This window comes from Camarhynchus parvulus, chromosome 2, assembly GCF_901933205.1.
Source record: "Camarhynchus parvulus chromosome 2, STF_HiC, whole genome shotgun sequence".
In the NCBI taxonomy this organism is placed as follows: Eukaryota; Metazoa; Chordata; class Aves; order Passeriformes; family Thraupidae; genus Camarhynchus; species Camarhynchus parvulus.
The window spans coordinates 14,029,120-14,054,517 of record NC_044572.1 but is presented as its reverse complement, the minus strand read 5'-3'; the positions used below and the strand labels follow the sequence as shown (position 1 = coordinate 14,054,517).

The 25,398-nt window shown below is 38.7% G+C and overlaps 1 protein-coding gene across 11 annotated transcripts in view; it reads right to left on the bottom strand.

Annotated features, from left to right (window-relative positions):
- The window catches only part of PARD3 (par-3 family cell polarity regulator), a 444,905-nt gene that overhangs the window by 84,143 nt on the left and 335,364 nt on the right, over positions 1-25,398 (bottom strand). For all 11 annotated transcript variants that reach the window (XM_030943492.1, XM_030943497.1, XM_030943503.1 and 8 more), the window contains one exon: positions 14,302-14,556. In XM_030943492.1, coding sequence (XP_030799352.1) covers positions 14,302-14,556 — 255 coding nt within the window. The remainder of the gene's footprint in view (positions 1-14,301; positions 14,557-25,398) is intronic.

The following is a 25,398-nucleotide window of genomic DNA, read 5'->3' as shown; positions in this document are numbered from 1 at the left end:
GTGGGAATAAATGAGCTCAGGTACTTTTTTCTAATCTCAGGTGAATCCTGGAAGAGAGCTCATATGGGGGGAAAAAGTATAACAGAATTTAATTGCATTCTGGTGAATTGTGTGTGAATTATATCATGGCCAAGGACCTTAGTGACATACATTAAAGACTGCTGGAATGTAATTATTACCTTTCTTTACCCCCTATAGCCATCTTCACCCCACCTTCTTGTCATCTCCAAGTCAAAGCCTGGGAGCTCTTTTTGCCTTGGGCACACAACCTCATTCTCATCCTTAGCCCTCAGCATGATGCTTCTAACTTTCATTTCCTCCTGATTTGACATGTTCCTCTCACATCAACACTTCCCTCATGTCATCCTTCCTAATATTGTATTTATTTACTGTATAAAATTGCCTTCCTCTGCTCACATGAGTTTAAACTTCTTAGTTCCTTTTATTTCCTATACACTAGCACAATTTGTCAGACTGGATACACAGCAATTTAAAACCACATAAAAGTTTCAACATTTCCCTCTAACATTTCAATATAATTCTCTTTTATAATAAATTTCAGTGAAATATTAATGATCATTATACTATCAACCATAAAAACCATTACAACAAAAAATAAAAATCTGATCTTACACTGCCTAGCTTGAATGCTAGATTGTGTACCCAGCTGCTGAATGTGCAGAAGTCCTTTTCAGTGCTCATCTGTAAGGAATAAAATATTGCAGCCACAGCTACCAAGACTTGTCTCAATCTGTAGGAATGACAGTTTTCCTTCTGGATGTCCACATTCAGCCTCACATGACAAATAGATACAATGTCCTGCAGGCCTCCTCTGAAAAGACGCTCAGGTAACACTGACAGGCATAATATGAAATCAGGACAGACTGTGCGGAACCTCTGAAATGCTGTAGGCTTCTTACAAATGAAAAACACCCATCAAGAACAAGGTCAAGAGCAGAACAAAATTTATTTCTCTTCCTATTAGAGAGATATGTATCCAAGAGATAGCTACCTTCAGATGAAAATATGGAGGACTTTAAGACAGGATTATTACCTGACTGAGAAAGAAATCTAAAACCACTTTTCAGAGTTCTTGAATGACTAGAGGCAGCTCTGCTCTCAGTATTGCCTCAGTGAAGAGAAGATTTGAGTAGCTCAGGCAGAATGATGAAGGATGTGACTGTTGAGTTGCTTGAAATGGCGCTCCTGTGTTCTACCCAGAGAATAAAAATTCACTGAAGATGGAATAATGAAATAAGAGGGTAAAATATGAAAAATGTGATTAAACTAAGCACACAAAAGGAGTGATGTTGCATTTGTCTACGGACAAAGAAGGAAAGGAAGATGGTAACGCTTTGTGTCTTTCCTGGTGAGATGTGGCGATAGCTGAGCTTGCTTTGTTCAGTTCTCAGCAGCAGTTAACTTGTTGTTTTGTGTCAGAGACATCTTTTGTGAAAAATCTTCTTTTAGGATTTTTCCTGCTGAAGCTGAGAAGTTCAGCAACAAGATGTAAACAATAGGTTATCTGCTGCTGTGGAATGCAACAGGTCCATCTGGATTGGCCCAGCTTGGATGTTTATGGCTGATGGCCAATCCGGGGAGGGAACTCTCTCAGACAGTCAGAGAGAGTTGCCTTGTTATTCATTCTTTCTTTTCTATTCTTAGCAGCAGCTTCTGGAAACCTTGCTTTCTTTTGCTTTTTAGTATAGTTATAGCATATGTATATATCATAAAATAATAAATCAAGCCTTCTGATAATGGAGTCAAGGATCTCGCCTCTTCCTTCACCCAAGAACCCTTGTGACAACCATCACAGTTTTGTGACTGAGGAACACAAATATTTATCAAAATATTTTTTTCCTCCTTAGTATCTCAAGGGACATGCTCAGGCACCATGAATCTCAGGTGGTTTATGTCTTTCTGTTGTACACCTTAGTACATTCAAGAGAACATGGAGGCAATAAAACAAAAAAAACCAGATTAAATATCAGGCAATTGTCTTCTCAAACAAGAGCTGTAAGAGAAAGAGCCCCCATAATGCTGCTGAACACATCCCATTTCAATGTGCACTTCACAAGTGACAATACACAACAGTAAGAACCAATTTTGTGTAAAGAGGAGATCAGACCAAGTGACTAACAAAGTCCTCTCTGTAACTCTGTAGAAAACGGTTTCTGGAAGAATATCAACAGGCAGTTCTCACCAGCATACAGGTGTTAACCTTGGTGCCCTGGCCATGTTCCAGCCCAGGTAATTATGTTTTACACTTAAATTCTCCTTCCATACTGTCCTGGCTTGTCTCCACTCTCTGGCCCTGATTTATGTGCAATTAAAGAGCAGCAGTGTGCCACTGCACAGGTGTCAGTGCAGGGACTGGGGAGGGGATCAGCTGAGGAGTGAAGGTGTACTTATATTAACTACAAGTCCCATTAAAGGTTATGGAGTTCCTCAGGGTCCCTGCAAATATGCTCTAGATGAAAGATAACCCTGCACAGACCATCCTATCCCTCACCTGTGCTTACAAGGAGGGCAGCTGATTTTTCTATTATTTTTTTTCCTGCAGGTGAGGGGATACTTGGCTCCCCTTTGTCCCAGACAGCTCAGCAGGCAGCTTCCTCTCCCTGATCTCCATCCTGCAGTGCTCCTGATCTCTACAGGAAAGTTGCTTCATTTCCCCCTCTGTTCTCTGGTGTGGTCCTTCAGCTCCACAGGACACCCAGTGTCTCCTGAGCCTCCATTCCTGCAATGCTCTCACCATCTGCAAATTCTAGCCCAGAATGAACATTGCAAGCAGGACTTTGAGAAATGCTCAGAAGCCAGAAGCCTCTGTTTCAGAATTCACTGCCAACACAGTATCATTTTTCTAGGAGTTGTGATCTCTTTTTGTCCAGGAAATTGTGCAGATGAGCTGCAGAACCTCAGTGTTAAAAGAGAAACACAGAAAATCCTTTAGCAAAAGAAGGGCTGTCAGAGCCACACATCCCACACAGCAGCAACCCTGCCCTAGCAGAACTAAGTGTGTGTAAGGAGCAATCCAACAACACACACAGCTCTGAGTCATTTTTAAGGGTACCTTAAGATGCATCATTTTTGGTGGAGCTGAATGCTGTAAGCATAACACAAAGCCTGTGAATTAAAGGACAAAAGGCAACTTCCTATGCAGCTTCCTTTATTCAAAGACAAATCAAGAGTTATACTGTGTTCTAAGACTTATTATTCAAGTTTTGAGAATGCAGTAGAGAAAAAAATACATGTTTTCAAAATAATTTGAGAGAAACAAGACGTAGTTAAGTGCATTCTGAAATATGAAAATACAATAGCTAAAAAAGCCAACATTGACAATCACTCAAGGAGAAGTTCAATGATAACAATTATTTTGTAAGGTAATCCTTATTATTTTAAAATTTCTTTTGATGCCTGAAAATTTTGAATCTCTTGTTTCATATTCCAAATATTACATTAAGTGTTTCATTAATTTTGGTTGAGTTTTTCAGTTCATTTTTTACACACACACACACACACACACCAGACTCCTCTCTGAGTTGCACAGCATTAGAATATGAGAAAATGGACACAAACAGTAGGTCAGGAAATTCTGATATAAAAAGCTTTTTCTCTTTGCCTTTGTTTTTCTAGCTAGCATGAAGCTGATCAAATACTAGAACAGGCACCCAGGGAGCTAAATGAAATCTCCATCCTCAGAGATATTCAGGACACAACTGCAGCCCTGAGCAACTTGACCTGAGCAAACCCACTCTGAGCAGGGGGTTGGACTAGGTGACTTCTGGAGGTCACTTCCTCTGGAGCAGAGGAATTTTAAGAGATTTTCTAAATACAAAAACATACAGACAGACATAAGCACATGCACATAAAAATTCTGTCACAGCTAAACACATCCTTGTATCTGCATTTCATTCTGCACATGGGCATGTGCTCTACTGAATATGGACACAACATATGACATGCTACATAAAAGATGGAGGCATCTGACCCATGAGAAGGAATAATAAAAAATATAAGTGTGAGCTCCAATAAAGTAGGATTATTTCTGACACTGATTGGTATGTTGGCTTTGCCTATTTTCCTGCTAAATTCTGACATCTTGAGCTGCAGCAATTTTAACTACAGCAGAATAGTGCAACTAATGAAAGCTAATGAAATTCAGTCTGCATGAACTGTTCAGTGTGGCTTCACAGGACAAACAACTTAGCTCTGGCCATCTAAGCAAGATGTAGAGGATGTTCCTGAAATTCTAATTAGACTGAATTGAGGAAAATGGCCTCATGGAAGAAAAGAAAAAGATGGCCTTTCTCTAGTTCACTGTGCCTCCACAGAATCAGGTGCACCCACCCAGTGTGACACATTTCACAACTGAGATGAGCAAAGGAAAATGAAGACTGTGGTGGTTTTCCAGCCACTCACAGAAAAGGATCAGGGTACAGGGGTACAGCCCAAGGCACCCGGACGCTCCAACCCACTGTGCTGAGCAACCAGCCCTTGTTGTTCTAACAAGGCACCCAAATGGAAAAGTTTTCCAGATACTTCTCTGCAGGGAAATCTTCCAAGAAGAAACAGGTTATGAAGCTCAACTTAAAATAGTAACAGAAGTGCATTTGGGGACTAGAAATTACCAGAGTATGATAATGTAGACAAAACTTAGATGAACAGTCCTACTAAAATGAAAGGAGCAATTTCTTTTAATTGTACATCTTTCATAAAATGCCTTTGCATAAATTCCCATAATTGCTCTTCTCCATGATACCCCAAAGATTTAGACAAAAAAAACCCATTACTTACAGCACTGTTTTAATACCAAGTTAGTTCTAGATGAACTACAAAGGCCTAATGGAGTAACTGCATAATCTTAATAATTCTACCAACTCTTTTAAATTCCCTCTATCATGTCCCTAATATTTTTTCCTCACTTGCCATATGTAAAACCATACAAGCCCTACATTTGCAATGTCTGTTTGAGAACTTTTATCAGATCTAGAGATTGAAAAATACACTAAGCAAATGCGTGGAAAATTGTTTCCACAGAAAAGAAGCCTCTGTCTTAAGTACAGTTTTAAAAAAAGTTGGATCAATTAGCAATCTGTGAATGTTAGAAACATCTTAACAATGTCTCAAAGATGAAAGAGCATATCACAGAATGAGGAAAGGGGAAAAAATTAAATTATGTCTGCAGTCCTAATGAATCAAAGCCCAGAAGGTGGTCTCCGAATCAGCAGGTTCTGATGAAATATTAAGAAAAATTATTATTGATGAAAAATGAATAAGCTCTTTTTGATTTTAGCAACCTTTAAATCACACTTTGTTAATTAAAACAGCTTCAGCACAACCCTCCATTCCTTGATGGGCATTTAGCAATCCTAAAAACGGGTGGGTTAATTTGACATTTTAGCCAATATGCATAGAGTTTATCTTAAGCTGGCAGACACAGCACAGTTTAAGATGATGTACAAAATAGTACACAGCTAAACCTTCTTTTTCTCCTTTTTTCTTTCTTTTTTTCTCACATTATATCTACTAACACAAATACAAAGTAACAACAGGCAACTTCTGCTTGTTTTCTCTGCAGCATAGTAACAGATACCACCACTGTTAATGAGCCATGAACTATGTCTTGGGAAATAAAGACCCATGCTAATATTTTCTGTCTTCTTTGTTTGCCAGGTCACAGCTCTTCCCATCCCAAAGATAAGTGGAAATGAAAAGTCTGAGGGACATTAGTTCTCATATCCCTTGAAGTCTAATTGTTTTTTTTAAATGTTGGGAGTAGAAATTATGTGTTCTCTTTTCATCCCAGTTTGTACTGTTTCCTTTTAAATGGAAACCTAGGAATGAGGGAAGCTGTATTAAAGTAGGAATTGTTGCACACAAAAGACATTTCATTACAGAAAGCAATGCAGCTCAGGCATGCCATGCATTGTTACAAAACTATACACACAAATTAAAATGAAGCAAAATCTGCTCCTCTGCTTTTTCTTTCATAAATTAAGTCTTATATGTTATATCATTGTCTAAACTCTGAGTACATGAAATTACCTATCCATTACAAATATGTCATCTATTTACAATAATAACATTTGATATATCCATCATGTAAGAAAGAGTGCTATGAATACATCAAATTGAAAAGCTATTTAAATGCCACTAGTATTTTAAAGAATGAAAAAAAATTCATGGCAAGTAAGTCTGATTTTAGAAATAAGTCTGATGTTTTTCAGAAATACCTAATCATATAAAATAGGTCACGCAAGAAACCTTTCAATGTTTCACATCATAGTGTTTGAGCCTTAAGGAACAAGATTTCAAACACCTTATAAACCAATTCTTTAAGAATATATCATGAAGTACAAGGCTGCAGGAATATACACTGTTTTCTGAGTGATGAGTGGAAAAGCACTGTTTTTCAGCTTTCCAACCAAGAACAAGCTGAAATGAGATCTTTCAGCAATTTCTCAGTTTCCAGGGCTGCCAGTGTGGTATGTTTCATTCAATGAGTTTACAACATGTTTAAAGGAATTAACCACTTCCCCTTGCAAGCTATATGAAGTGATGCTATTTTCCTTCCTGAAGTTCACTGCAGAGGATTCCTCTCCACAATTAGACTCCACCACTTCCTCCAGTGACACAGTACTTTGACCATAAGCAGGACGATTTGTGGGTCACATAAACAAACAAGGCTGGCCATAAGGATAAACAGTGTAGTTAAATATAGTTTGTCTCATCTGTGAAGGAGGTGTCATTCATAAAAATAGAAAAGAAGGTAAACCCTTTCAAATCCTCCAACATTAGAAGAACATTTTACTGTTCATTCATTAAACTACATTAAAAATCTAACTTCAAATTGCATATTTAATTTAAGAAAGTAAAAAGCCAAGATTTCATGAAAACACAGGACTCTCTCCAAGTCCTTCCTTTGCACCCCTCTCTCATAACCAGACAAATCTAAAATGAAAAATCCCTAGCTCTTCAAATGCTTGGAAAGGAGAAGCCTGAATCCTTCTCCAAAGAGAAACAGATGGGTTGACTGGAGGGACATAAAAGACAAAAAGATCATAAATTTGTATTCTATTTAGAAAGGGCCACATTCAACAGCAACAACAAATTAAACTGATTAAATTATGGTGTTCAAGTGAGGCACAACATCAGTTTGCAATCCAAATTTTGGTTAGTAGGACTTGCAAAGAACAGATTTTAGCAGTTTACACCGGTAGGATCAAAACACTTGATTTAATGAATGGAAAGCCTTTGCTTTTTCAGCTTTGTGTACTCAAATATTCCCCATAATTTTCTCAGGATGAAGAAGTTCAAGTTGAATTGATGGCATTAGTGGGAAAAAAAGATGTGCACGTTATGCACACAGCTGGCTTTCTGGACTGCAATCTCAAGCCACACTATAACCATTTGATGCCCGAGACATGGCCTTTTCTAGCTTTTGCATCATGGTTTTTCATACTGGGATATAAATTTATTGTTTTCCTTTTTCTTCTTTTTTTTTTTAATTAAGTATTAACTTCTACCATCTGAATAAAAAAGTAAATGTTTTTCTCTTTTTTAATCCAAGCAACAAAATACCCAACTGATCTATATCTGTGTGCAAAATGTACTAATTTACCAACAAAAAATACTACGCATAATTCAGTTACAACGTATTTAAATTACTAATATATTGTGTTGAAGTGACAGGTTTTGACCCCCCTTTTATAAACAGTCTCTCAACTGCACTAAAAGGAATTGAAAATCCCCCAGCTATGCAGATAGTCCCAGCTTCCAGCCCGGGAGCCCATCCGCCGTCTCCCAGAGCAGGGGCACCAAGGGCACGTTTGGGTGGGCCCCTCTTCACCTCCTGGTCCTGTAACCCAGGGAGGGAAGTTCACCTCTCTTATCTCTCTGTGCATTTGCCCAATGCAACCATTTGTAGAGGTACTAACCCCAGCTGCTTTTGTGAAAACAAACAAATAGCTGTCACACTTCGGATTGCACGGCAAGCCAGACAGAGGAGAGGGGAAGAGAAACCACCGGGGTTTCAGTGAGGCTGTGGTAAATGGAGAGAGATGTGGTTCTCACAACAGTATCAGTGCTTGGGATCTATTCAGAGAGACACCAGGACTTCCAAGTAATTAAAATGGGAGACCTGAAAAGAGTTCACTGTAAGTCTGCCATTTATTCCACCAAAGTGGTAACCCAAACAGGGGAGTGCAGTTGCATACTTTCACAATAGGGAGCCGACATAAATCCTCATGAATTTATATTAAAACTTGTCTTATATTCTATCAAGATGGAAGAACAAAAGAAAACAACCAACCTAAGATAATAAAATGCCAATGCTAATAGTGTCTATTGGGTTCTAAATACACAGGTCTATGAGAGACCAAGCTAATTTTTAGGTAGTCCTGGGGGCAAGGATTACTGGCTTATAGGATGAAGGGTAGAGAAACAAAAAACCCCAATGTGTTAGCACTAAAGTGAAATTAAACCCCATGAAGAGTCTCACAGAGGCTCTAACTAATCCTTCTCTGGGTTATAACAGACAGAGGAAGAAAAATACCACAATGACTTCCAAGTATTTTTTTCAGTTTTACACATTAGAGAACTGCAAACAGTTTATTAACCCACTGCTCTCCAGGCAGGTTGCCTTGGAGAGTATGATTATTCCATAATGGCATATGTGCAATTTCCTAGGCCAGGAAAGTCTTTCCAGAAGTCAGATTCTTACAGGAATGAAGCTTTTTAATGCCACAAAAGAGTGATACTGACTGGAAGCTAAGGACTTAAACCCTGTGACTATTAATTTCTGAAACATTACCAATTACTTATGGCGTTGGCAAAACAAGAAGGTCCCTGCAACTTGAGTATTCTCAACACATTCACCTACATGAGTGGTTCCTTCCCCTGTAGCATGGTATCTGCAGGGCTCTGATGGCAGAGGGTGATAAAAAGGGAGGAACAAAGGATCCAGGAGATGGGAAAACACTCCCTGATCAGCAAAGAGAAGCAAACAGAGATAGGAGGGAAGAGCTTACTCATAATCTTAGTCAATATAGGTTGTTAGCCCTCTGCACAGCTCTGCAGGTTTTAAATGTCACTGGATAGATGGTTTGCAGTGCCATGGCCTTTCCCTTCACGAAAGTGCTCTTCAAGTCAACTTCCAGAACCATCAAAAAATCTCTTCTTCTGAGAAACACCCTAGCATTTACAGGATGCATCACCCTAAGTAATAACTCCTATCTCTATCTCTGGTGGGCCTGGCAGTAAGCTCCAATTCCTAGGCATAAATGATCCCACAGACTTAAGAATGCTCCTGTGACTGACACTACTAATAAAGAAGTTTAATATAGCTGCACAAGAGCCAGCTTTTTTAACAAATATTTATCCAAGCACAGCAATATAGTATTTCATAGCTTTCATGACCCATTCTGCTATGGCTAAGAGTTATTTTATATACACTAGAAAGACAGGGTCTGCTTATTTCACTTTTTACATATTCTTTTATTATATCAGAGTGTTTCTATGCAGTTTCCAGGTTTCATTACTCTCATGCCAATTTACGCACAAAGATATTACTGAGAGAATCAATGTTAACAACTTAATAAAATGTTCCCCCACTCTTTTTGGAAAAGCAGCAAGGAAAGTATGTGACCCGACCTTAAAAAAAACAATCTTGCCTCTTTGCACTGAGCAGATGACAGTTAAAGGAAGTGGGGTTATTTTCAGTTCCCAGATATTCCTTTGACATAACTTGATTCCACTTCTGATAGAAAATAAAGCAGTTCATAAAGGTCTCCCTTCTAAAATGAAGGTTTTTTCTTTTAATGGCAAAATGCATGCAAAAAGCATATGATTATGGTATTTATGTTTCCATTAAAATGTCCTCAGCAAGCTGGAGGAGTCTAACCTACTATTTTCAAGCTATTAGGATTTACAGCAGCACAGTGCCTATTTTATTTCAATTTTATTTCAGGACAATGCACTCTTGGTGGGAAATGATTAAAGAGTGACAGCCATTAGGAGTTGTCTTTCTGCATCGTGTTCAGCTATGGATGTCAGGTGATTGCCATAAAGCCCCACTGTATGGCATCCTTGTCATCTACATGAAAAGCAGTATTGATCAGTCGTTCAGCTTCTCTTCTGTGTAATGCAAAACATACTAGAGACATTTTTCAGCCAAGCTGAAAGCCTTATTCTCAAGAACTATGTTCTTGAGACACCTCTTTCCCAAATGGTGAAATAAACATAGATTATACATTCCACCTCTGCTTCACTCCATCATAGAAGTGAAAAACTTCTTAGCAGCCTGTCTCTATTCACTGTCAGTGCACTGGATGGAGCTGATGTCACAAGGGCAGCTCATGTATATGGAGCTAGGCTGATCATCAATCTCTCCCAACATATTTATTTATTTGTTTATTTATTTATTGCTAGAGCTTCCTTTCTTCTGAGCAATAAACTCCCCTGTTAAGAAAGACAATCTGCTTTGATTCTCTAGGATAAAGAGCAGAAAATAACTTTTTTAGTGTTATATCCGTAACTGATACAATCACGGAAAAACCAAACCAACCAACCAAGCAACACTTTCCCCTCTAAACCCCACCAAATATCCATTAATGATTGAACTCTGATGCAATACAAATCTGCTTTAAAGTAGTTCTAAACCAGTTTCAAATCCTGTAAGGATATATTTGAGTAGCATTTACTGTTTAGAGGCTGGGGTTTTTTAATAGCCATTGTCAGTAAAATTGGTAAGTCATTGTCACTTACACACATCTAGCTGTGCATATCTCCAATGAGTGAGTTAAAATCTTTTTCTCCTTTGCTGTATTTTGACATTATACAATCTACTTTCTATTTAGAGAAATGAACACACAATGTTTAAGGAATCACCATGTGCTTCCTACTGCTTTGCACTATCTGTCTACACTGATGAGCAGTTGACATACTTGTCCTCCACTTTGCTATTCACTATTTGCCATGATACAGTTAAACTCAAAACAGTTCGTGGTATGTGTTGATGAAAGTAATAGAGAAGTTGGGGGAATATTAAAGGAAAACAAACCCTGACAAGGCCTCACACACAGCCACAGTAATTCTCTTGCAAGTTATAAAAAAAATTGTCATAAGTATTCAGCAATGGGATGCAAACTATTATGGGACATTTTGTTATAGGCTCCTTCGTAACAGACTTTTAAATAACCTTTTGGACATACTTAAATGTCGAATTTTGTTTGGCACTAAGCACCAAACTTCAATAGAAATAACATTTCCCATATAAACAATGCTGCTTTTAATATGAACGTGCTAAAGATTTGAGACAGCCTGGCCATGACCAGCTCCTGGCAGTTCAGCACAAGGGTAACACACTGAGTGATTTCCCTTTCCATCCACAAAGGCTGGAAGCAACTGTCTCTACTCGGGTAACTTCTGAATCATCCAGAAGAAAGGAAAGGATGGGAGGGAGAAGAAGTAAAACACACTGAAAATAACACCACGGGTGAACACTCATGTACACAATATTTTAAGGATGCAGAACTGCAACCAACTATTTGTCATCAAATTTCTTGTAGCTTTATGAGAATAAATGAGTGCCGAGAAGAGAGATGGAGAAGAGCATTGAGCAGAGGCACTTGGATGCTTGGTGTCAAAAGGGGCATCACAGGCAATGCCAAGTGAAAGAGGAAGGTCTCACTGCTGGAAAGGGATAGCAAGAAAGAGGTTGCAATGCACATGGGGTGAAGAGATGGGTATTCTACAGACAAGGAGACAAAAGAGTTAGCAAGCACCTCAGGTCCACATGGTCAAAACTGATTCTTAGAACAATGCTCAGATAATGCTTTCTTAGTATATCTAAGATAAAGCTGTAAAAGAGCAGCCTTTGGGAAGGTGTCTCAGCCATAATCCAGGCTCTCAAGCTGAACATTACAAAGGTCAAGCTCCCAGACACCCCTCTCACACCTCAAGGATGACTGAGAGCTGCTCCCCCACAGCTCTTACACCTCCTCCATGCCCAACCAGGTGATCTTTAAAATCCCTTCCAATCCAAACTATTTGCTACATGATTCTGTCACACACTCTCTCAGCATTAGGCCCAAAGTGCAGATCCAGCTTCTGGGAGAGGTAATTTGAACCTGAGACTGTGCACATCACTGCAACATTCCCAGAAGGTCTCCTGGAACCAGGGGGATTCACCATCTCCACAGCTTGGTTGTTGATACAGTTGTGAGGAGAGAGAGGAAAAAAACCCCTATACACCCGACCTTCATTCCTCAAACCCCCAAACAGGTATTTCAGAGTACACTTATAGCGAATAATAATATTTTTACATCTGAATTAAATATTTCTTTCTGGGTGTTTCTTGTCAAATGTGGCCCCCTTTATCACAGGACTAGGGTTGGTTTTTCATGCCCCATTTCTGGTACCCTACTTGCATTTTATCCCTTTGCTAAGGCCCATTGTGTGTGCTGGGTCTCTCCTTTTGTCACAGCATGATCCAGCTGTGAGAGACAGGACCCTCTGTGCTCCAGGAGCAGCCTGAATGTACAAAACTACTGCACTGCTCTTTAGTCCTACCTACCTGATTAACATCAGATTCCCCTGGTACTCCATTATCTTCCACTTTACTCGCTCTCTCCTGGCTCTTTTATCAGCCACCACACAGAGTTAACTGGGTCACGCAGGTCTCCTATTTTGCTGTGCCAGGTTTGTATCAAAGAACTTTTTTTTTGTTGATGTGACATTGATGCCATTCAACTCCAGCATGAAACACTGCCTTTGGTCTAACAAAAACAGCCATGAGAGTCACCACATGGCAGACATATCCAACCAAGCTATCTTGATTTCCAAAGGCACAAAAGTGCTGAAATGTCAGGCACCTGGGTATACCAGTGCCAGCCAATATAAGGCTGAGGAATACAAAATTCCAAGGACACAGATGCTGTCATCTTTTAACATTATTTTGCTTCATTCACTGAAATAACATATATATACCCACAATATATAAATCATTTACTATGAAAAGTAGACCTTTTATACAATGCAAGAGAATGGTGTGATTGAGAAAATAAAAAGGCAGCTCTGCAACTGATTTTTAGTAAAAATGTATGCATTCCACAATGCAGCTGAGATTTTCTTATTTGTCATATTAGATGATGCATATTTATCAATATTATGTAAAGAAAATTTCCAAAATAGATCAAGTGGAGGGTAAGGTACAATACTCTCAGTCCTCAAAGAGTTTTAGATATTTAGCTGAAATGTAAATTACTCCACTACCACCTAGAACAGAATATGCAAGGTGAATGCCACTGCTCATGCAGAAGCTATACAGATCTCAAACACTGCACACAAAGACATTGCTTTGCTGATTTTACTGAAAATTCAATATTTTTCTCCTTGAAAGAATGAGGTAGAAAACAAAATTAATGGCATGACTATGAACTAAATAAATAACTTCCAAATGAGTGAACAATATGTCTTGCATTAGGATTTTAGGTTAATTTCTGTAACGCTGAGAAAATGCAGAACTACAAGTTTACAATAGTAAACCTAGAAAACAGGTGTATGTTCACTGTTAAAGCATAAAAAACCCCTGTAAATTCTGCCTCTCACTACTTTTACTTTATGTTAATTTACAATCCTCTTTTAGCTTCAGGTTTTCAAATGAACTCAGAACTCCATCAACAGACACCAGAATTTTGCCCAGTTTCAGCATAAAAACAAGCAAGAGCACAGTTCAGATAATGTAACTGCAGGAAGAGTACAAATCATAAACTACAACCCAACAAGTAACTCAAGAGTAAAGATTATAATCTGCTCACTTGGTCTAAATAAAAAATCTCAGCCTGTTAGACTGAAGTTCAGGACTACAGTAGGACTAGAATCCACGTAAACTTTAACCCATTTTTGCTATAACAGTAACCTTTTAGAGATTTTGTAACAGCTGTAAATAGATTGGAAATGTTGTATTCCACAAACATATCTGCTAGAGCTTTGACAAATTAACTTGATTACGTTAAAAATTTGAATTTAATTCTAACGATACCCAGCAGTGACTCCAAAATTCCAAACCATCTGAAGAAAGACAAGAAATATAGTTACTCTGCAGAAAACAACTTTCCTACCCCATTCTCCCTCCCATTATTTGAGTGAGTTCAACACTGCTCTACATAAACGCTTTAAAAAGCCATTAACAAAAATGCAGCTCTGCCTTTCCAACTGACGTGGACAACCACGTCCCATGACCAAAGCAACACAAGGGTGGATTTTGAGAGGGGGCATTGATTGATGTGTGGCGCTCACCTGTCCACAGGTGAAGACTTCGAATTCCGTGGTTTCTTCACCTGGGCGTACAAGGCTTCCACGGTCTGCCCCTCCCTGGGGCTCTGTGGCCGGGCACTCAGCGTCACTGTGCCGCTGTTTGGGGAGTCATAGGCGGCGATGCCGGCGTACATCGGATCCGCGTCGCAGCCGAAAGTCCGGTTAAAGTCCTGGATCTCCGCGTAGTCGCGCTCCCGAGCCTGCCTCTCTCGAAATTCTCGAGTTTTTGCTTGGATTCTGAAAAATTAAGAGAAGGCTGAAACCAACGGGTGTCCCCCTGACAGTCAGCAGACACTTTAGGTAGCCTATCTCAATGGAAACCCGTGAAGGTTTCCAGTTTCAGTTTGCCATGTGGTCTCAAGTTTACCTTGGACATTGAAGCCTAGATTTGAACAATGCTAACAATCAACATCGGTTTTAAGGAGTACATCTGATTATCCACTGTCTTTTGTTTCATTATTAGCTAAATAATGACTAGCCATGGCTGCTGGTAAACAGAGTTAATCTATCATTTCATGCTTCCTAGGATGCCTGTGCTATTACCTGGCCTGACATCATTCATATTGTATTGTACTCCATTAAAACTTACCAGATTTAATGGTTCTAATGCATGTATTTAGAGAGGAATTTAATGTACTTTCTTAGCTTAATACTACAATTTTTTTTCCAGAATTTAAAAACTGTGTAGGGATAGAATATATGGATATATTTATGTTTGCATGCATGCAGTAAACAGCAGAAGCAGATTCTTGTATGATTCCTTTGAGATGTGCATGCTTTTTAAAAAATATAAACAAACGGAATCTGGCATCTCTCAAAAGCAGGCTGCATCTTCTCAGAAAGTGCCTTGTGTTAAAGTTACAAATGAAAGGTGATGCTGGACAGGGTTTATATCTATGTGCACTAATTTAGCTGCATGATAAAAAGTGACAGATAGAAACAGATGACATTTAGGAATCTGACAAGCACAAATCGAGCAGAGGTCATACTTTCAAAAGCACATAAAGCTATTACAAAAATTTGATCAGGGCTTCGAAGTCTCTTTGGTATTTTATTAAATTTGATGTATTGCACACACATATGCACAGCCAGCTGACCACACCCCCCTTTACACTGTCGTCCCAGACCAGTTTAATGCTCTGTCATCATTGCAAAATGAAGCTGTCTCCTCCCTTCCATTAGTAAAATGTGCTCCTTTTTCATCTAATACAGCCATGGCTACAGAGTGACAGCATCCATCCATGCAGACTGCAGCTCTATGCATCTCTGCTGTGTGCCATTTCCAAGGACATCTTATTTGCCAACTTTCAACAAGAACAGCCCATTCAAAGCCTCTGTCTCTTTTGAAAGCAAGCCTCGACTCTTCTGAAAATAGAAAAGCCTTAAAGTTAGGTAACTTTGACATTCTTGGGAATTTTAAAATGGGCCTTCAAGATTAGTTTTACAAAAACAAAAGGGGTTACACAAAGGGTGGGATTCAGACTGCAGATAAAGTCATTAAATCCTAGTGGCAGCAGTAGGTGAGCTCAGAGCAGCCACATGTGCAGGCTCCCCTTATGGTGGCCAGGAGCTGTTGGCAGCAGACTCCAGTCAGGAACCATACATGCGCCAGAGAATGAAAGAAGTCACTCTAGAGACACTCTTGATGCTGCTGCTTATGCCTTCCTTGGGAGCTTGGATACCCAGCCTTGATTAAGCTGCTACAACATAAGCAGCTCTGGCCACCTGACATCCCCAGCTAATCCTGATGGACTTGCAGCTGCTGGGCAAGGACTCTCCCAGGTCATGCTGAAGTCCCAGAGACTGTGACAGCCCAAATGACACAAGTCATCTCTGTTCAAGCATGTGAATTCAGCCCAGAGCTGGTATGTGAAGATCAGAAATGGCTCTTTGTCAGACTGAATCCCAAGGAAACTGTTCCTTTACAAAGATCACCATAAAAAATAAGGGAATACAGGGAGGGATGCACAGACATGTTTTCCCCCACAAATCCTGGAAGTATTGACCATAGATAGTGATTTGGGATACAAGTGATTGACTGAATTACCTTCAACAGACAGAGCCACCTACACTGATGGTTCAAAGATCCATTTACATGCCCCATGTTCAGTCACAGTGAAAAGAAAAAAAAATTTAAAAGTTCATTTTAAACTAACATAACTTTTTAATTTTGCAAATATTAAAATTATTTTCTTTATTGGTTGCTTTTTATTTTTATAGGGAAAATGGAAATGAAAACTGTAACACTAGTCAGCTGAGAGAATTTTCCTCTACAGGTTCAGCAACATCAGACTGGAATTGGTTTTTGTTTAATTTACAGTGGAGAGGGACTCAAATTTAAATGCAAAACTCATTTCAAACTTAAACAGGGTTTCTGCAGGTCTATTTTAAAATAAAAACATATATTTTACCTTCTCCAATACCCCAAAACTGTTAATTCAGAAGTGTTACAGCCTTAATCACTTGGAAGGTATCTATGTAGGAGGAAAAGCAGGTCTGAAAATCACCTGTGCATGTTGATTCCTCTCACTGTAGTTTACCTCCCAATCTGTAGTCCAGTATTATTTACTCTGTGAAGAAATGTATTTATCTACTTATATTTGTCCTCTGAATGGGAGAAGCATAGGAGATCAGAATTTTTTTAGACACTGGTAGCTTTAAGTTTCCTTTAAATGGATAATTTATCATCACATATGGGAACACTGTCTGACATCAATTTGAAGGAAAAAATCCATGTATTTTAGATAACCAAAATTTCAGTGCATGAAATCAGACAGTGTAACAATAATGTGGCATAGAGTAATTCAATCAGAAGAAAACATTGTTACCTGAAGTGCTTATAAAACAGAATTACCTGGTGGCTACAGGTGATATCTGCTTTTGTTACACAAACTGCTATGGGAGAGGGCAGTGACCTTCTGTGAACATGAAGATCACATCACTCCCCACAGGTGCAGACATGAGTTCCCTGCTTCATGTGAACCACCTTTTCTCCTGCATCTGCATATTGGCTCTTTAATAGTTTGGAAGCTGAGCCATTTGCAGCCAGAGCATTCAGGTTTTCCCATGCATGGCTCCATGAGGGATACTTATTCCCATTCAAGTGGGAAAGAACTGATTGCTGAAGTGTTATGGAAGTAATTAGGTCCACATCTACCAGGAAATTTTTAGAGTATTTTCTACAATTGCTAATACAACGTATTAATACACATACATAGTATTAAAAATCAGAGTCTAAACACATTAATCTTCCTGTTAATTATAAACAAAGTACCCAGTAACTGTTTGCAATAACATTTAACAAAAGATAACACTAAAATTAAAGGTATAAAGTGTTTGACTATACTGAAACCCAAAATGTCACCATTTTTTCTCTTAATTATTCTTTTGTGCTTTACATTTAAGCCAGTGTAAAAATGCTAGCACTTTCACATGACAAAAGTATAAGTATTTGAATTGCCTAACGTATTTCTGAATATTGTTTAAAATATGTTTGGATTTGCCTTTCCAAGGACATACCACATTTAAACATTATGTCTTTCAGCTTGAAGGAACCAAACGACTAGGGAAAAATATGTAGGCATACTCTTGAAAAGAATAAGAGCTCTCAGCTGAATACTGCACTATCCCTTTTGAATTATAATAGCTTTTAACTCTGAATATATTTTTATATAAGGACTTGAACTTAATGTGATGCTGTATTTTATGCTGGCCCCTCTGTGTGCTCATGTGTGTATATGCTTGATGCGCCCTAAATCATTTGTTAGCACATAGCACATCAAGTATGGATATGGGAAATGCCAGTGCAGACTGTTGTGGGGAAGATTAAAATGGTTATGTTAACACACTGTGCAGCACCGATGAGAACCTAGAAATCACTGTGTGCTTCAGTCGTAATCAGCAACACCCCCACTAATGAAATCCAGCATCTGGAGAAGTGTTGGACCACAGTGCTTTGGTTTCACAATGTGGATAAGTGTATTAAGCTGTCTTCACTGAATTGTATTCCTTCATGACATGGCACAATAAAAATACCTATGTCTGAGATTTCAGATCAGCTAATTTTGAGGATTTATGGCCGTCCTAAGGATTTTGTGGTGGTTTGATAACAATAATAATAATGCTAATGCTTAACGTTCACATAACTCTTTTAGTCGTCAAAGAGTTTTTGCAGAAACTGCTAATCCATTTTTCAGTATTTAAACTGAACTTTTAAAAATACAAAAGCTACCCCAAGAAGTTTCTAAACCCTTCCTGCTGAAGTGTTAACACTGAAAATGTCAACAACACACTGTCATACTTTTGAGACTCAAATTATAATGTTCGGTATAAACTATCCTCATGCATTTGTGTGCCATTCAATTCAAAAGCTAATGATAACTGCCTCAAATGACAATATTGTTAGCTGCAGAACTTCCTATAATTGTTAGAAGAGATTTTCATTGCAAGCTAATCCAGTAATGATAGACATACCCATTGTACAGCAATTCCTATGCACATGAAATGGTGGTCGCAAAAACAAGGCAAAAGCGTTTTGCATGGCTGTCCCCAGGAAACAGCAGCTACCTCGTTCCCTTCTTATAAACTGTGAGTGATATTCAGCTTTCAGATGAAGGCATCTACCATTTTAGATACCTAAATTTAGGTATCAAGGTATGTTTTGAACTCCCAGGGGAGCTGGTCAAGATTCAGTCACATCAGGCAGCTGCTGCATGGTCCAGCACACAGTTCAGCTGAACATCTGTAACATGGACATTTTAAGGTGAAGCCAAACCCTTCTCCAGGCTCTACCAACTGTGTTGAGTAGCCCTTCCTTGACCACAAAGGGCATTTAGCCATGTAACACATATGTGGGTACTAAGCAGTCTTATTAATTTGGGATTCAATTCCACCCTGAACTAAATGTTTACTGCAGTTCTCTAAACTATACTTTAACTTTTTTCAGCAACAGAAAAGTCAAATCCAGGGAGCTGGATGAGCTGTTGCTGGTAAAAGTGAATAAGCAAAGCTGTCAAAAGAAATCAGCCCTTATTTCATCTAAAGTTGGGAGTAAAATATAAGTATATCCCAAATCCCCCAAGACCTTCAGTCTCCTTTGTTTGGATTTTTTCATATTAGTGATTTAGGTCCTTGCAAAAAATCACTACTTATCTTAATTGATGAACACAGCATGGGAAGGATATTCATGGCTAGTACATTACATTTGCCACTGCAATGGCAGCAATGTCCTCCCCTAAGAGCAGAAAAAAAGTTGGCTGCTGTTTCTGGTGTGCAATTGCTTGGTCAATTCAATTAATCCTCCTGCTGCTGCCAGGATTCAGCTATTGCCCAAGTGATAATCCACACCCTCGTCTTTTCCACCGAGACTCACTCATTTACAAAATCAGTATTGAACGCTTGCAGTTCCACATATGTGAGATGGCTGACAATGTTTATTAAGGATGGAAACAGCATTGTGTAAGGACAGAAGCTTAATGACAAGCCATTCACGGCTGCCAGTTCTCAGTTCTTCTACCATCAGACTGGCATGCGCTGGGATGATGGATTGGAAACAGAGAAAAACAACAACACGTTTAGAAAGCCAGGCAGCTTGTTCAAGTTAGTCCAGCGGGATGAACACATTCAGTCCAATTTTTGCCAGATATCGTTTCTAATAAAGAGGTCAGAAAGTGCATTGGCCAGCAGCCAGATCTTGTCAAATCTGTCCCCTCCTTCTTTGCTAGTGAAAAATACCTTGCAGGCACAGCACACCAGGTCTCACTGTTCCTCCCCCAACCCTCTCTACTGCCTTCGGGGCTTTAATGGCCCTTTTTCTAATTTTTGGCAATCAAGTCATCAAATATGGGAGTTTGTCCTCTCCTCTATTTTTCTTTGACCTTTGTCTGGAGCCAAGCAGAATTTTTCTGACAACTAGTCTTCTAATGAGGGTACCTTGATTATAGGCATTACTGTGATTTCACTCTGAACCGGCATATGACACTTAGCTTTTCTTGCCATGATTAGAGCTACTCAGTTATCACAGTTATAACCACCCTCAGCAGAGCCATCTGCTTCCCTGGGAAAATCATTCTGAAGGATCACTGTGCACTATGGATAATCCTGGCCACCAACAGCCACAGCTTGTAAATAAGAAAGACACCTCCTCTTCCTCATTTCCCCCCATTTCATTCAAAACTTTTTTTAAAAAGTCAGAAAATACTGCTATGTAAGTACGATTTTTAAACTGAAAGGCCTAGAGACCCAACTTTCTCAAGTCATTAAAAAAAAATTAAGAGTTCTGCCTTATCTGCTATAGATATACATGTGTGACCAGTTGACTGAAATATGACCATCCTCTGACCTCAGACACATGAGGAAACACATGCAAGATGTAGTCAGTTTGCACAAGCATACAGGGACAAAATCAGAAAGGCCAAGGCATAATGTGAAATAAAAGTAGCAGGGAGCTTTAAAGATGACAATAAATCATTGAGTAATTGCATTAGCAGTAAAAGGAAGAGCAAAGAAAGGGTTGCTCCCCTGCGTGGCAGTGAGGGAAGGATATTGACAGATGATGCTGAGGAGACCTGAGGCTTAATGGTTTTTCCCTTTGCATCTGTCTACACTGAAATGGTTGACTGCAAGCAAATGACCAGCATAATTGACTACCACCAATAACAAAAATATCTTCAATATACCAGCAAAAAAAGTAGCTAGAAACTGGTTAAGGTAGTAGAAGTTCATCTGACACACACAACTGTCTGAGGCAGCCTCAGAATTTTTCAGCAACTAGGAGAACTTGTTGAGGATAGCTAAAATACTAAAAAACTAGGAAAAGTCAAACATACCTCAGAGAAGGAGGAGAATTAAAGATTCATGAGTTTAACTTCAATCCCTTCTTAAGTAAACTACTGGTAAGCACAGAGGAGATAATGGGACAAGCAGTAGCCACCATAGAGTTATCAAGAACAGATGTGGTTTAAGTCAATCAGATTTCCCTTCTAAAACACGGGAAATGGCCTTGTGAACAGAGCAGAAACAGTCCCAGGCTAAGAAAAACAGCTATGGGATGGATGCAATAGGTTGAACAAGGCTGCTCCTACAGAGTATCTAGAGAATAGATTCACAGTCACCAGAATGCACAGACTGAGATATTTTTTATGTGGATCACTCTGAATTTACTCAGGGTTTTTCATTATTAATTAGGACACTAGTGAATCTGCAGAAAACCCAAATGAAGGAACTTTGGAGGAAAGGATTAAGATTTCAAATGTTCTTGAAATACAGAGTAGGCTACAAAAATAGAATTAACTTAAATAACAGCAACTAGAAGGTAATTTACATAGTTCAAATAAATAAACAATCAATTAAACACAGAAAAAAACCCTGTGAGTTGCTTTTTCAAGAATGGATCTGGAAGTTCTACTGGGTAACATATATGAGTCAGAAACATCAAGCTGTTTGGGGAAGAAAAAGACAGAGTGGGGACAAAACAGCCATCTGCAAACACCAGAGGAAAAGAATAATGTGTTAAGTATTTAACTGAAGCAAGAATAATTAAGATACTGTGAGCAGGGCAACTTCCTAAACAAAAGGCAGTGGAAAAGACTGCCATAGGAAGCTGTAGAGTTTATTGTAAACTGGGGAAAAGAAAAAAAAAAAAACAACCAAAAAAACCACCAGGATGAAACAAACATCTTGCAGGAATGGCACACCCTGCAGATACTACCTTGAAAAAGTGGTATGGTCTCTCTTTAAGATCTATAATTCTGCACCTACATAGAAATTTTACATACCTATATTTCCTACATATTGGTTCTACAACAGCTGAGAAATATAACAAGGACTACATTTTTTTCATTTAAAAGGCTGCCCATCATCTCTAAATTAAAGAAATGTATCTACATAATCAGACAGTCTTAATTTTCTTTCTCCTTCAACAATCACAGCCTATCTGCCAATTAGAATATGTGATAGTACTTACTGTCTCTCTGAAGATCCCCCCTCCTCAAATCAGAAGAGATGCATGAGAATTTCAAAAACGTTTAATGAGCTACAACCCAGGAGGGCTGCAGTTAAAAAAGAAAAAAAAGGTGAAGGATAAAGGTGATAAGGTGATTACTTTAAGTGCCCTAATATATTAAGGAGAGAACATTATGCTCATTTTTATAAGGAGTTATATTAAAGAAGGCTATTAAAGAAGGCAGCAAAATACAAATGAAGATGTAAAGAAATGAAAAAATGCAGGAGAGAAAGTAAATATTATGCATATGAGCAGGTGAAGTGCAAACACCAATTTGAAATCAAGTGACATTGATGAAACTAAAGGAGACATTAAAATTATTTCCTCTAACCTTGTGGAATCTCATATATTTCACCCCCATCCTTCCTTATCACCTGACCTTCTTGATTCACCCTTTGTCTTTACGAAGTGAAGACCCATCCATGTCAGCAGGTTTGTCAGTATCTGCTTTCTGTGGATGTTGCAGTAAACAAGCGAAAATCCTTGCTTACTTTGGGTTAAAAAATCTGCAAATTATCTTACTTACACTTCAATGGAGCTTTCAGCCTACTTTACAGTTAACAGTCTGCCACATTTTAGGGTGGAGGGTTCGCCTGCTGTGCTTTTTTTAAAGAATACGTATGTTTCAACCAAAGGAGAATGCTGCAGGTACACAGGCAGCACTGGTCCTCCTGTCTCCAGAACAAACACTACCTTGACTGAAATTTTCTGTCCTTATTTTCATGTCTGATCCAAGGATCAGTGACCCCAGAAGTGGAGGATCACACAAACGAGCAAATGAGACTGTTACCCTGCTGGGTATCATGTTGCATCAAAGACCATCATTTCTGTCTGAAAGTAAAATGGAAATTAGTTTGTCTTTTGCATAACAAAACTGGCCAGAAAGGCTGATATTTACACCTATGACAACAGGTTCTTCATCATTAGATTATCTTAGCTCTAATCTCCTATTTAGCTCTTCTGCTGGACTGAAGTAGAAAGGAAGAGACCGTGATATTCAACTATTGCTGAAACACAAGCTCCTGCTCTCATTCCTCCTTGCTTTAAAGGCTCTGCTTGCCTTCATGCAGACTTGCTTGGACTATTTCTTCCAGTACTTTTTTTTTTTCCCCAATTGGAGAATAATTCCAGAGAGCAGCACTGGTAGGTAACATCTGAATTCTGCAGCTAGATGTGTAAGGAGCAGCTGTTCCCATGTGTGCAAGAAGCAAATGACATAAGCAAACCACATTTCAAATGGCACCAGACATCATACCATGATTCAAATCAGTCATTCCCAGATACTGGGGGCAGCAACTGGAGGTTGAGCTACTCTTATCAGTTGGTTGAGCTGAGCCTATCCACCAGCCATGATCCTCTAGCTGAAGTCCAGTAACAAAAGTGGGTACAACATTCTGCTGCTAGCTCTATTTCAGGTCCATTGTTCTGTATTTCTGGAGTACTATGTATAAAATAGCCTAATCTGGAAGATGGAAAATGAAACAGTATGAAGGGACACAAAAAAATGAAAAACCTCACAACAAAGCAAGGATTATGTGAATCTCATACACTGAAGATGAAAGGAAAGGTAAAGAAAAAAAACCCCAAACCAATAAAGAATATAGCTTATAAGTCAATATCTTAGCTCAGGACCCTCAAATTCACACCTACAACACCTCTGAGGATTCACTTCTAAAACCTCACTGGGTCACAGTAAGGACAGCACAAATCTCTAGCATGACCAGAAACAGAGCCAGCTGTCTCATAACTTCTAAAGGGTTTCTTCTAGTGACTTGTTACAAAATAAAGTTTGCAGCTGTGCTGTGGAGGGAGGACAGATCTGCCTGTTACAGATGCATCATCAGGTGTCTTTCTGGCTGGTCAAATACTTGCTGCTACATTTAAGAATTAGAAAAAAGAGTAGGATTAGTGCCTTGTTTTACTGTCAAACAGAGTTCTGTAGTGCAGTGCAGAAAACCTAACAGGTTTTGAGTTCTGTTCAATTCAGCAAGAATAAGTTCAGTGAGTTAGTAACTATGATACAGCTATTTTAATTCTCAAAGAAGTCTTTGCCACAGTAACTCTGCCACTAAAGGAGAATCCTTATGACATCAGAGGACATGCTGCTGCCTTAGCCTGAAGTTCTTGGCATTCTAAAGTGAAACATTTAGTGCTCTTGCTTTGAACTAATATGTCTAAGAGAGTACTTAATTTATCTGATCTACAAGACACCTTAAACTAATTTATAACACAGAATATTATAAAGACAACCTAAATTATGTTTTTTTCAATATATTGCAAGGGACTTGGCTGATACTTGGCTAGACCTTGCCCAGTGCAATGTGTTGAATCACTATAGAAAAATAATAGAGAAAATACGCTTTTAGCATGATGTCTTAAAATCTCTATAATTACAATATGTAGTTAGAGAATATGTGGTGTTTTGTTTGAAAAACTACTCCAGTAACTATTATTCTACAAAGGCTTCAATTTACATAACTCCCAAAGTCAGTATTTTTATGAAGTGGAACTGGCCTGAAATGTTCTTCCAAAGCTCAATATTCACATACTTCACTTCTGTGTTCTCTTCCAAAAATTATTGCCATTGATTTTTTTTTCATATCCTGCACCCTTATCCATTATGTTAAAAACCACTGCCAAAAACAATGCTACAAATCTCCATGAAACTGAGACAAGCAGACCCCATCACAAAATAAGTGAGAATGAGAAACATATTGCTCTGATTTTCTGATCACTGAGGAATTTTTCCTCTCCTCTGTTACAGGCTGGGAAGAAGGTGAAAGTTTTAATGGAAAATGTCACTAATTACTTATATTCTGAATGTTTGCAGTAATAATGGTTTTAGAGCTAACAGTTTTTCTGAAAGCTGTTAAGTGGCATCAAAATACAGCAGCAGCAAAAGTAAAGCTGAATCTTTGAGTTATTTCAAAAACACAGATAACTCTTAGACATTGTAAGAAACAAAAATCCTTTCCTTATCACAGTATGTTGTCTTTTTTCCTTAAAGTAAGATGAAACTGTTCTATGAAAATATTTTGCTTAAGGGGGAAAAAAGTTGGGGTTTTCCAATAAAAATA